The 13,637-nt window shown below is 39.1% G+C and overlaps 1 protein-coding gene across 1 annotated transcript in view; it reads right to left on the reverse strand.

Moving 5' to 3' along the window:
* The window catches only part of TULP4 (TUB like protein 4), a 124,392-nt gene that overhangs the window by 25,038 nt on the left and 85,717 nt on the right, over positions 1–13,637 (reverse strand). Inside the window, exons 4-6 of the mRNA XM_081998136.1 lie at positions 7,929–8,109; positions 5,485–5,619; positions 1,339–1,505 (exon numbers count right to left, since the gene is read on the reverse strand). Of these exons, the coding sequence (XP_081854262.1) occupies positions 1,339–1,505; positions 5,485–5,619; positions 7,929–8,109 (483 nt within the window). The remainder of the gene's footprint in view (positions 1–1,338; positions 1,506–5,484; positions 5,620–7,928; positions 8,110–13,637) is intronic.

Below are 13,637 nucleotides of genomic sequence, written 5' to 3' on the forward strand. Positions count from 1 at the left end.
AGAGCACTTAAGAGATGAGCCTGCACACACACACACCTTAAGGCAACCAGTTCCACTGCTCAAACCACGGCTTGATTTCACAACTTGACACTGGAGTGTTAAACTGGTTCAAGAGCTAACATGGACATAAGTAACAGAATGAGGTTTGGTTTTCACTTGGTCTGGAAATAAGTAACACTGGTATAAATGTTCTCTCCAGAATCGATCCAGAGAGCAAAGGGCTGTGCTGCTTAGCTGAAAGGGCTATGTTTAAGACAGTAACGCTGTGTCTACGGGTAAGTCCTCTAGATACCTAAATCAGCATTAGACGTCACTGTACATTTTTAGGTTGGCTTTAGAGAACATTACTTTATACATTACAAAACTAAAGAATTCTATCTAAATTAGAGTGCTAATGTTAATAAGCACAGGTTAATGCTAAATATAAGCAAACACAAAAGCTTAGCAGCTGGTTTACTACGTCATCCTTTTGTATCCATCCCAGATCAGGGTACTGAAAAAGAAATGATAATAAATGGTATCATCATTAAACATAATTAAGTAAATGTATCTAATAGCATTTTCCTTCACTTTTAGATTTCAAAGGTATTATAAATTAAGTTTCACTAGTACAGTCAGAAATCAGAAGGCAGACATCCCTATTCTGAAGAAAATGTAATAAACTGTAGAGTGACATTCAGCTGGATTCTGAAATATCAGCGAAGACCTATGAAGCACGTTGTGCTCCTAAGCAGCACGCCGGCCACGTGTTGACATTTACTTGTCAAGTAACATGACCGAGGTTGCAATGAAAATCTGTACAGAAGGTGGGAACAGAAACAAGACTTTCTGATTCATCCTTCTCTATCTGATGCCATAAAAAGTAAAATATTGCATCAGATCCTCTGATTGCACATTAGAAAATCACAGCAAATAACAAAGAGAATGATCTCATGGTTATGACACTGGACTTGGAATATTTTTGTCTAGTTCTTGGCTCTGCTACAACGCCAAGCAAGTTATCCAGTTTTTTCTCCTCAGTCACTTACTCGTAAAACAACAGTATTTCCTTTTTCTATCTTGTTCATTCATGGCCCAATGGTTTTGGAAAACAGACCGCTTTTCATTATATATTTGCACAATACCTAGCACAGTGGGCCTCAGAATCAGATGCATTCTTGGATGTCTACCTTAATGCAAACAATAATTATTTATAGTGCATTTCTATCTGTATTGTATTTTAGAATGTGTTCAGGACATTTTGTAAACCTTTTCACATTGCAGGTCTATAGCAAAGAGCTAATGTGGAAAAAGCATGTCAGCAAAGCATTGAGAACTGACTTAAAAAATACCTCCTACCTGCACGGGTGTCTCCAGAGTGTAGATATGTTCCCCGCGCACATTGTAGAACTTGACAAGCGCGCTTTTCAACAGGGAACCATTGCCAAGATCAACTAGCTGGCTTTGCTTCTCCATGCCTGCTACTGCAAGTAGGTCCCCTTGTGTACACCACTGTACCACCACATCTGAAATTGCAAAGACAGTTTGCAATAATCACTGATTAGAATCAGTAGGAACAGCGTTTCCAGATGCTGCAAAGTGACTTGAACAGCTAAATCACACTCTCAAAGGTTACTTAAGTACTTAGAAACCTAAATCCTTTCATTGATATAGTAACAAGTATGCCATATATGCACATCTGAGAATGACATTTTTTATTTTGCGAATTGCAAAAAAATTGTGTAAAACCCATTAATTTTTCTCTATGGTGAGTCTAGAATGTGATCAGTCGTTGCTCCTAAGTACCTAAGTACAAGAATTTATTAGAGATGTTAAAATTGATGTGGAAGATCCTGTGCATATCTTTGGTGTAAATAACTTGAATTCAGTTAATAAGCAGATAAATAACATCACTGACAGAGAGACCAGCAAAGAATATTTGCCTGGAAAGGCCTACAGTGCAAAAAAGCAGCATATTTGGCAATGTCTCATGTTCTCACTGGCTGCAAATACTAACTTTTAGTACCACTCAAACTAGAGTTACATTTTAGTGTAACACCAAACTAGAAAGACTTTTGGGTTTTTGTCCATAAATACAGATGGCCTCCATGTCATAGGTTTTCTTTCAACACGACTTGTGAAAATCTACTCATCTGTCTAACAGGAGATTGTCAGAAGCACACAGGGATTGCTTAGTCTCTCATATAACTGGATATGAACATACTTATCAGTTACTTCTCCTACAGGCACCTCATGATGAGGAACACACAGAGCTTAATTTGGGGATGCTAATTTCAAACCCTTATACCCTCCAGTTCTTTGTCACACTGCAACAAGAGCACTAAACCAGTATTTTGTGTTTCTGCTTGTGTTTTGGAGGCAGATTTGCATGTGCAAGGAATACTAAGTTAGTCTTTAAACCTTTTTACTCTTAAACCGGAGGTGAAATGCAGCTATTTTGGTCTGAGACAAAGTGAAGGTAAAGACAAAACTTTTGTACTCTGGGATGCTCAATCTGCCAAGAACCTTTTGAAGACGTTTGTGGGCGAGAAGCTGTCTTCAAATGAAGATGCAGGAAAGAAATGAGAGTTGGCAGGAAGGATCTCAAAATTGTTTCAAGTTGTCAACTTGTCATTTTCAGGGACTTTTAGGTGCAATTTAAAATGGTTTTGTATTATTTCAACTTTCTGATATTCCTCATGGGAATTATGCCTCTGTACATATCAGAGGCAAGATGCATGTGGAAAGATAATCTTTCCACAGCTAGGCATTCTACGCCTCTTTTTTCCTCTTAGTCCTCAACCCTCTAAGTAATCTACAATGGGGTTTATTAATCTTTCTCAGAGAGTATAATGATAGGCAGGTGAGAAATTAATGAGGCAAGCTGAGCAACTCCACTTTTGGTAACGGGATTAACTACACAACCACCAAAGTGAAAAAACAAGTCTCTTTTGGATACATATTCTGTGATTCTGTGAACATGTCATCAGGCAAAGCTTTCAGTTGAAGCCCATACCAAGAGGAAGAGGAGTGATTACTGTGTCCAGTATTTCTCTCTCTCTCTCTCAAAACTCCTAGAATTAGGCTGCTGCAAAGGCAGCGAAGGGTTGGACGTGGGCTGCAGCATCCCCCCAGGACAGCATGGCTCTACAGCACGCTTGCACTGCCAACGGGTCTTCAACCATTATCAAACCTTGATGTAAAATAGCTCAACTGGTAAGTACTTCTCGGTGCAAGCAGATACTAGAAAACAGATGGAGATTTCACCTAGGATAACAGTCTACAAGTGTATCAGTGGATCAGAGCCATCCCTCAAAACTACTTACCAGCCACTACCGGCATGTATATCAGCAAACCTCGAACAGATAGCACTCTAAGTGTGCAATAGCTCTGCAGGTAGTAGTTGTAGCTAACTAGTACAGCTAGTAGATGCAGTTCAGCAGTTCTGCAAAGTAGCAGTGTACTGAGAATCACAGAGTTAAAAAGCATAAAAAAAAGAAAGGATACAACTGAACAGTTCAGGACCTCCACTAGAACTGATAAAACTTCCAGGAGCATTCAAGCTGGATGAAAAGAAGAACTTGTGTGATCAAATCCTTATCCAACAGCAAATATTTTTTCTGCATCAATTTAATATGAAAGCTCCCAATAAAATAACACCTATGCAAAGCTAATAGGACAGCGAAAATATATTGGTAATGCTTGAACTATTTTTATAGTTGCCTGCTTTAAAAACACATGGACTAGCCTACAGCAGCCCATAAAGACAAGGGCATCTGCTGCAGAGACCACAAAGCAATACTTACAGATTTCAAACAGAAAAACATGAATTAAGACTTGCACTCAATACTGAAGACTGTCCGCTCTCAGCAGAATACCAAGTGGCTGGAGAGGATGGAGACCCTGAACTGGTTAGTTTTCCACATTCTTGTGGAAATCTGTGCATGTGATAACCAGTAAAATTACAGTCACGGGGGGTGGGGGGTGGGGCGAAATTGATAAGAAGGTACATCTATGTGACAGCTATATGCAACATACTTTCCACTATACAATGGGTAGCTTCAAAACAGCAGTGATATCCCCATCACCTTTCTTTGTCTCATACACACTCCCAATTCAACAAGATGTTGCAATTCTTCTTCTACTGATGCCAACAATGTATTCCAGCTTGCAATTAATAAAAAATATTTCTACTGTAGCTTGTACATTAAAATTTTGCTAGAGGAGGGTGACATAATTAAGGGATCTTTTTTCTATTATTGAAAGTCAATGGGGGAAACAGGACAGACACCCTTAGCAAGACAGAGCCCTGCAACTCTAAACAGAGAATAGGATGGTGTTTGTTTCTCCTACTGCTCCCAGTTGAAAGCTAGACCAGATGAAAACTCAACAATACTTCCTACCCTATTTACAGTAATTCTGTAGAGATGCTGGGCACACCCCTTGGTGGATATCACAAGAGGTTCTCTAAATTGGTTCCAGTTTCCCAGACTTTAGGCGTCCTTTCGGCTGAAGAAGTTTTCTGGATCACAGAGTTGCCCCAGGATGCTACATTTTGCCAGCCATGTGCTTCTTGTGTAGGCACAGATGGAAGCAGGAGTGGAAAAGAAACCTCAAAGGCAATTTCTTTAACATGGTAAGACTATCCTACATAGTGGATCACCCAAAAACCACTGGGCTGGTGTTAGGGCAACTTTTCACCAAAAATATCCCACTGTAACAGAACCACTAAGAGTCTGCTCCAAGAGCTTAATTTGTTTTTTCGAATCTAATATAAAACTAATTTACCTGTGGAGATGAAAAAGAATCAATGGAACCTATACTTAAGTATGTGCTTATGGGCTGTAGTGAATTAAAACTTCTCTCCAGGCAAAGCACCATTAATTGTACTGAGAGTGCTGGCAAAGTAAGGGACTTTTTTGACAGGTAAGAACAGCAGAAATTTCAATGTGATTAAAGATTTTACATGGAATACTGATCTTACAAACACTCACGCACATCACTTAGCAAGATGGATAGTAATTAATGAGTGGAATTTTCCTTCTCTCAGAATAACTTGCCTCTTGATAACTAATAATCCTAGCAAGTTTCCAAAATTTGTAGGAGCCAAAGCAGCACTGCAATTCACGCCTGGTTACCAAAAGCATGGGAGGAGACCTTGTGAATTAAAGATGCAAAGGAAGTGTTACAGAGGCATTCACACAAAGAAGCGTAAACATATTAGCCCAGTCAGCTGAAAAACAGCAAACAGATCAATTTGCTCTACAAAACTGCCACAAAAAAAAACAATCTCAAAAATTTAAACATTTTTTTCAAACACGAAAACTCGTATCAGGCAAGCAGATTGCAAAACTCTTCCACCAGCAGGTGTCACTGCTGGAAATGGCAATAGCGGTGGCCCAGTGCTTCTGGGTTAGGAGAGACAACGGCAAAAAAATAACCTGTACACACATAATTAAGAAGAAACAGAGCATAATAAGGGAGTGAAATGGCTTCCTTTCGTACCTTTCAACCCTGAGCGGATCATAGTAGGAGACAGGTCGTCATAATTGTTCATCAAACTGATGTCTCCCGATGTGAAGCTGACGGTAAGTAGTGGCTTAGTGTTCTGCACCGGGACTGGATACGCAGCTGGTCCATCTGCAAAAACAAGGCTCTAGAGTGAGCAAAATGCAAGCAACCAGAAGGAATTACATCTAGGCTGATGTAATACACATAGGCTGATGAAGATACACTGTACTTCAGCCTACCGCCATCAGGAGTGGTTCCAAGGTTCAAACTCTACCTGCTTATTTCTACAATGTCTATGGGCAAAAGCAAAGCAGGTTTAGTAAAGTTACTCCTGAAGTCACATTATAAGAACTTCTAAGAGAACATACTGACCTTTCAAAAATTACTGTATTCTAAACGTTTAGAGCTAGGCAGCGCATGAAAAGTTACCTGCCATCCTGCATAATAGGATCCAATGCACTCAAAGGTGGAGATGAGCCCAGATGGACACTTAGCTTTAAAAACCATTTCTACAAAGTCTCTGCTCCTCTAGGTTTGTTTTTCAATATTCACTAAAATTTCCTCGTTCGATTACTTAATGACCAGTGTCATCACCTGTAGCATTCGCTGTTTAACTCTTTTTGTTTACAAGTTCTGACATGAGATGTTGCTGGCCCCTGATAAAGTGCCTCTCAAGGTCCAACCAGTACCTTTTCAGTCAACAAAAAATGTCACAGTGAGTTAAGAGTGGTATTGCTTCCCTAACTTGTAAAAAAGCCGATCAACAGCACTTTGGAGAAAGACGCCTATTATTTAGCATCTCTGTGTGTGTATAATTTGATAAGAAAACACCGTCAAACTTCCAGTCCTTCCTACGCATCTGTGTGAGTCAAAGGTTTGTCACCTTTGAGAAGTTTACGCTGCATCTGCTCTAAAAAAAACACATCATGTTTGGGTAATCATTAAAATAAGCCTGTAGGCTTGTAACGAGTCCACCCACCCCCGACTGACTCAGAAAAAGCTAGCACATTTGGATCATTTAAGTTCTCATCTGTGTACTCTGCATCTTCACCATCCTCCAACTGGAACCTCAGTATTTAAAAAAAGCAATGAAAAACCAATTTAATGTTGTCCCTTGTCTTGCTTTAGAAGCTTGCTAGGAAATGTGAAGTTTGTTTCTTTTCTTCTAAGGCAAGAAATCTCACAATGGACCAAAAGTGAGGCATGAAAGCCAAAACAAAACTCAGTTTTTACCAGATGATCATGGGATCTTCTATCATTATTTTAAAAATACATATACTTATTATATTGACATATATACATATGATTCTGGAAAAGGTACATTTTTTGACTGAGTCCAAATTAGAGCTAAAACTCCAAGAGTCCTCAATTCAGTGGTTAAGATGTGAGATGCAGATTCAGAATTATTTCTAGCTATGTATTTAAATTTTTCATTGTACAATCACTGTTATATTAGTTCAAACTTAATTTAGTTCAAGCTTTATACACTGGAACACAGAAACAGCTTACCTAGATCTTAGAGACTAATCAGCAGCATTAAAAAAAGAAGTATTAGCATTGCTTGCTTAAGAAAGATAGGGGTGAAAGGAGCAACGACCACATTGTATCCCAGACTATGCATGGACAACTAAGTCTCCTAGGTCTTTGCTATTGATGATTTCCGAAGGGTTTAAAACCAAGTATTTCACCCTATGAGTTACATTTATACTTAAGGGGAGGCAAGGATTTCTTCCTGACCCTCAAACTGGCAATGTGCTCTGAAACATGGGAATTAGTAACTCCAGACAGCTCCAGTCACCCTTCTTCTACCCTGTGTAATTGCAACAAATATTTTAGTTTCCAATCCTTCTGTGGAATTTATTGAGCTCTTTACATCAGGACTATCAAGGATGTGACTATAAGGATTAGTATTATTTCTGTTTCATAGGATTTCTTTAAAATTAAAGATGTAGTACTTTCCGTTCCGTCTAATACTGGTGTCTTTTCACACAATCTATATAATAATACATTAACTTTTGTGACTGCCCTCTGACTACCTCAATACACATGGACCATTGCAATATCTCACATCTGCTTATCAGTGAAATCTGATATGCCCCTATCTAGTGTTTTTTGCTTACCCTGACTAAAATCTTTGAGCTTTGTGTTATGTCACTCGTGCAAACAGAGGCAGAGCAGCACAGATGAGGTACTACCTGCAGCAAGCCATGCAAACAGGCTGGTGGCAGAGCTGGCGACGAACCCACTCCCCTCCGTACCAGCCCTCTGCTCCACCCCAACCCCTGCTATCTCCAAGGAACACACCATCTTTTGGCCTCTACCAGCCTGAAAACATGGCCATCCTACTGTTTCAGTAGAGCATGACCACTCCCTAGTGTTTGAGATATCTTCATGAGCGCTTGCAAACCTGCAACAGAAGGACATGCACCCAATACTACCTTGCGGTGGGGAATAATCATCAGAGTCTGTGTCGCTCTCGCTGCTGTCCTCCACCAGGAAGCTGGGGTAGTTCCAGGACATGCTGAGGATGCCATCTGACTCATGAAGGAGCACGTGGGCCAGCATTCGGCCATGGCAGTCCATGACGATAACCTGACCATCAGCAGTGCCAAACAGTACCTGGAAATAACAGAACGGCCCTCAGACCCACCAAACGTCAGCCACTGGAACCCTCCTTCAAACGCATCTTTTAACTAATTAGCTACACTGGAAATTAATTGAGAGCAAAGCAGTCAGGGATGTGAAATGGTGCCACAATAGGACACTACAACCAAAAATGGTTCTTTATATAAGAATGAAGTCAAAGCACCAGGGTCTAGAGGTTAAGTTCCTAAAATATGTGAGCAAGTAATGTTTCACAGTGCGGTACATTTTGTTCACTATAATATGAGCCATTACACTTTATTTGAACTTGGCCATTACTACCACCAAAGTGAGCTGGCAAAAGGGCTACCACAGATTCTGCAGTATTCTTGGATTATACAGAAACTTCTAAAATTGGTGGCAGAAACTGAGGTATGCATCTGACATAACATCATCAAAAGGCACAGCTGACAAAAGTGAAGTCTTAGAATAGATTTCACACAGCTTGTGAGAAACAGAAAGGTGAATACAAGAGGACAGGTTATTCAGTTGATGAGCTGAGAGAAGGTGGGAGAATGTCTTCCAAAACAGAGGCAAAAAGCAATATGATAAGTCAACTGGAAGTACATTATTATGGCCCAAGAAGGCAGCAATATGTTACACATTCAGGAGGAGATGAAGAAGAGCTTCTACTTGCCATTTCAAATACCAAATGCATAATACAAGGTTTCTTCCTGTCCTTAAACTACTCTGTAGCCAATGCATGCTGACTGAAGTCAGACTGACTGGCACCTACAATTTCTTTTTATAAGCATTTTCCATCTGGAGGCTTTAGGCAAGTTAAGATCCTGCATATTTGATGAATTTTAGAACAACATCAGGAAATAATGATTAATAAATCCACAAAACGATAAATGCACTAGCCAAGGCTGCTGCTGCTATCACCTAATTCCAAATGAGGCAAATGTTTTAAAGCAAGTTTAAAGGCACTCATCAACTTGAAAATGAGCCAGCATTAAAAACGAAGTTAAAAGAAAGGGCAAATCTTATACTTGCCCTTCAGTCTACCACCTATTATTGGTGTATGTAAATTTAAGGTTCTAACAACTATATGCCCACATCAAAAATTCATCTAATCTTGTGTCTTATCTGTAACAGTGGTCAAAGTGGTCAAGCAAGAGTAAGAGAACAGGATGCACTTCCCCTGCACATTCATGTAGATTCCAGTAAAAAATACTGCCTCTTCTTTGATGATTGATAATTTCACTTAGTAACCTTTACCTCTTAACACTAAAAGAAACATAGAATAATTGTTCCCTACTTACATTCTCAACTCTGGTCACAATTTTATAGACCTCTATTATCTAATCCCCTTAGTCACCTCTTTTCCAGGCTGAAGAATTGTAGCCTACTTAGGATCTCCCTGTACAGTTGTTGTTCAAAGCCTCCAATCACCCTTGCTGACCTCTGATGTCAAAGGTCTTCCGAGATGTCGTGCCAGACTTGCAGCATTCAAACTGTGTCTTTTATCAGACTTATACAACAGTACTCACCTAGGAAGTAATTATCATGGTTGCACTTTTGAAAGTTTCAGAAAGGAAGCGTGGCTTCAAAGGTCTCAGTCAAAAGTAAGTAGTACTAAAATTTTTTATAAGATGAAGTTGATAATCAGGAAACACAGAAGGTTGTAAACTAGAATAGCAGTTTAACAGAGGAACTCCAGTGAAGTCATTAAAATCTTAAGAAAATCAATGGAGTTGTTTCACATTATCACAAGCAATGAAAAGACAGCATCTGTCTGCTTTAACTGTAATCATCACATGTTACAAATATTTTGGTGTTAAATAGCTGCTGGGTTAAAACAGTGGCTAAAGTTTGCTACAAGCATCAGACTACTATTCTTAGATAAAAAGGCAAGAACTCAACCTTTGTTCATCTCACGCTCCCTTCCCTTGTGCTCCTTTATTCCACTCTTCTTCCACTTCTGCCATCCCATCTCCTTTCACACTGTTCATTGTTTCAACGTACACACCTAATCAGTGCACAGCCACTTTCACTACCTACTTTCAGAACATAACCACTCTCTTTCAGATCTCTACAAAACTTCTACAAAGCCAAAATCCTCCTGGTTGCCATTGCAGCACTTCCAGCCTACTCTGTAGATTATTTTTTTACCAGTCTCTTAGGAGTTTTATAACTGCAAAATACCCAGAGAGAGGACGTGAAACTTTCTATTCTTTCTGAAAAGAGCAGTGTAAGAGTTCTGCCTCCTAGAATTCTATAGAATCACTTTATAATTGAGTAGGAACAAAGTGTTGGGACTCATCACCCAGAGTTCAGTCTCATCTCAATGTAAAGCTAATTCTTTTGAGTAGCACTGCCCCCGATTTATTTAAAATTACAAAGTCTTGCAGTAATTTCTAATTCAGATCAGAACAGCTGCATGTGGCCATCTTAATTCTTGCACTGGAACCTGAGAGAGCTCTTTAGCAACCCAGAAATGTCAGAGGGCACTCTTCATCTCTTTAGCCAGGCTATAGGTTTCAAGGAGCAGCTTTAAGTTTCGGGGTTATTGTAGCAATACAACCTTTAAGATGAAAGCATTTATCAGGCTGATAGTCCTGCTGGCTGAACTCCTGCTGAAGCTGTAAAAACGTCTAATGGTGTTATCATCCATAACATTACTCAAGTTATAAATGCCACACTCAAGCTACTTAATGTCAGATGAATAACACTCTCTTGACCTTCAGAAAAAAGGTTGAGCCACAGGGTACGCTTTCTGGAGGATCCAATGGAGAAATTAAAAGGCTGTATTTTAGCTGCCTAAATTAACATTTTTCAGGTATTTGCAGATCTCTGAGGTCTGTGGGAACGTTGGAAAAAGGTAATGAACAAGTTATTGTGGTTTGTTAACCCTTGAATACGAAAGCTAAATGATAGTAATAGTAATTAAAAAAATTCCCAAGTACTTATTTTGAAGAGGTTCTTTGGCCCCTTGTTCTACTCCTCATCTCATCTCCTCTCCTTTCACACTGTTCATTATTTTAACTGTTTTTACAGGCATTACCACTTGTAGAATTGCGTTTGTAGAATTACGCATAATCTGATAATAAAATACTTTAAATCACCCAATACATTCAATGTGTGTCACACAACATAAATACATTATTTCTTTACAAAACATATAAACGTAATTAATCCTGCACTGCAGCAAAGCTGTAGCTGATTAAAGGTCATACAATGATACCCTGATGCTGTATGCTCTGAAAGGAAAACTGTGATAAACAGCATTGGCATAATTCACACACAGTTTTCTAAGTGTACCAAGAGCTGAAAGTTGGGTTCAGCCCTGAAACACAAGTGTCTGGGTTCTCCATGAAACCCAAGCTTGGCATGATTCCTACTTACAACAAATCCGAGTACCTGAAAAACACTCTTCAATGAAATGTGCTGACCTCAGCCTCTTTGGTAACTTGTGATGAGTTTCACAAGCTAGTTTTGGTAAATAAAAAGGGTTTTCATCAGTTCTTAAATTATTATCCATGAAATTATCATTCAAGATTGCAATCCCTTTAAACGCCCAAGATTTCAGAGAATCTTCAATTTTCAGTCTTGAATGTACCAATTCCTAGAAGACATGTGGTAATCAAAAGATGGGGTATTCTGCACTGAAGTTGTTTTTTCACTAAGAGATGAATACTGGAACATCCAAGAAGCTAAAAAATTCAGTCCAAGAGGAACAACTTGAACTTATTCAGTGATTTTGCTACATGTGGATCTGTTGTGCTGAGCTGTCGCTATTCCCTTAAGATCTGTTGTGATGCCGTAATGCATTTGGACCAGATACAGTACCAGAAGAAAATGGTTTGGCAGCACCAAGATCAACAGAGCTACAATGGAGAAACCACAGACCAAAAGCACAGCTCAGGAGGCCCACTACTTTGTAAGGGAACTATAATTTCCTAATAGTGATGTTATCTTTGCACAAAATATATTTTGTTGCTATTTGATTCGGTCTAATATATGCAAATTGAACTCATCAACAGTAAGAATGTTCAAACTTTATGCTAATCTGAATAACTAGCCTAGTAGGGAAGGGGAGATCCTGTCATCTCACCGTATCTGATTATACGCAATAGCTGAGAAAAGTCTATAAATCATAACAATTTCATTAAGTCAATGAAGCTGTACTGACTTACATCTGCAGGGAAACTACCTACTGTCCATTCCTACCTCCTAGCCTGTCCTCCTTGTCAAAGAAGCTTTCCAGAACTACAGTCATTTTGACTTTTCTAATAATGGAGGATAATCCCATCCCAGCAATAATGTATTCAATGACCTGATGTATATACAAGGGGCAAGAAAGAATTAGTCCCAATCTCAGGTTTTCGTTGTACAAACTGAATAGTCAATACTGTTACAGAGAGATAGTGATAAAATAAGATGCTCCCTTCATGAGATTTAGTAGCAACACTGAAAGTTTTTGATGTTGCTGGTTAAACAAAAATCCTAGGAAATCCCATCGATACATTTTTGGAACATGGGTGGTCAGTCATTCTGTATCAGGGCAACGACTGAGCCTTTGATTGAAGCTCAAGTTGTACTATTAGAAGCTGGACTTGCTGCAAGTACTGGAGATTACTTCAGGGTAGCACTCTTAAAAGTGAGAGATTCCAGTATCGTGATGCTAAGAGGTAGGAAAAGGAACAATTGCTTTACTCCTATTGGCCCAGGATTTTTAAAAGAACCCTTTGACTACTTACAAAGAATGTACATCTCACAACTGAGGGAAGAAAAAGAACTCTCAGACTCAGCTAATTAAAACAGCATTGAAAATGAATCTAGTAAACTCCACCCTAATATAATTTGATTATTTTAAAACCAAAATTTTCACAGAAAGACAGAACTTGCTTTGTTGGACTACGCAAGGTGCATTAACAGATTATATTTCAACTCCTGGATACACTGAAACATGCTAAAAATTAATGTCATCTGTCATGAAATCTCAGGTGGTCTAATCTTCCCTAAGCTGTGGCTAAGTTGCCAGCTTTATGGTAACTCCACTGAGCAATTTCTTGAGTTATAGCCTTCCTTCTCCCATAGGATAGGTGGCAGCTGGAAGGACAAAGTGACCACATGAAGTTTTTCCAGAAGTGACTGATCACATTATAAGAAGGCAAAGGGTTAGATGTGTCCTTGAAGTTGCTTACCGGACCAGACCAGCAAACTGAGTTCTATTGGACTTGAAATTCTCAATCCTTCTACAGCCCTAAGTAATGCAAATAACTGTATGCAACCTGTAAACATTGCTATCTCACAACAGTTAATATTTTAAACAACAGGAAGTATTTTAAAATAAACAAATCATGTAAAACATATAGCATGACATAAAGACAAACCCACCGTTCCCATTTTTATAATGCAAATTGACTATTTAGTCTTCCCTTTTGCAGATTGATTCCTGGCCAGTTATTCTCTCCGCACTGCTAAGCCATCCAAACACAGAAAGTAAAATATCTATTGTTGTAATTTGCCGGTTTCTACACATGCCAAATCATTTGTGC

This window comes from Phaethon aethereus (assembly GCF_964289735.1).
Source record: "Phaethon aethereus genome assembly, chromosome: 3".
NCBI lineage: Eukaryota > Metazoa > Chordata > Aves > Phaethontiformes > Phaethontidae > Phaethon > Phaethon aethereus.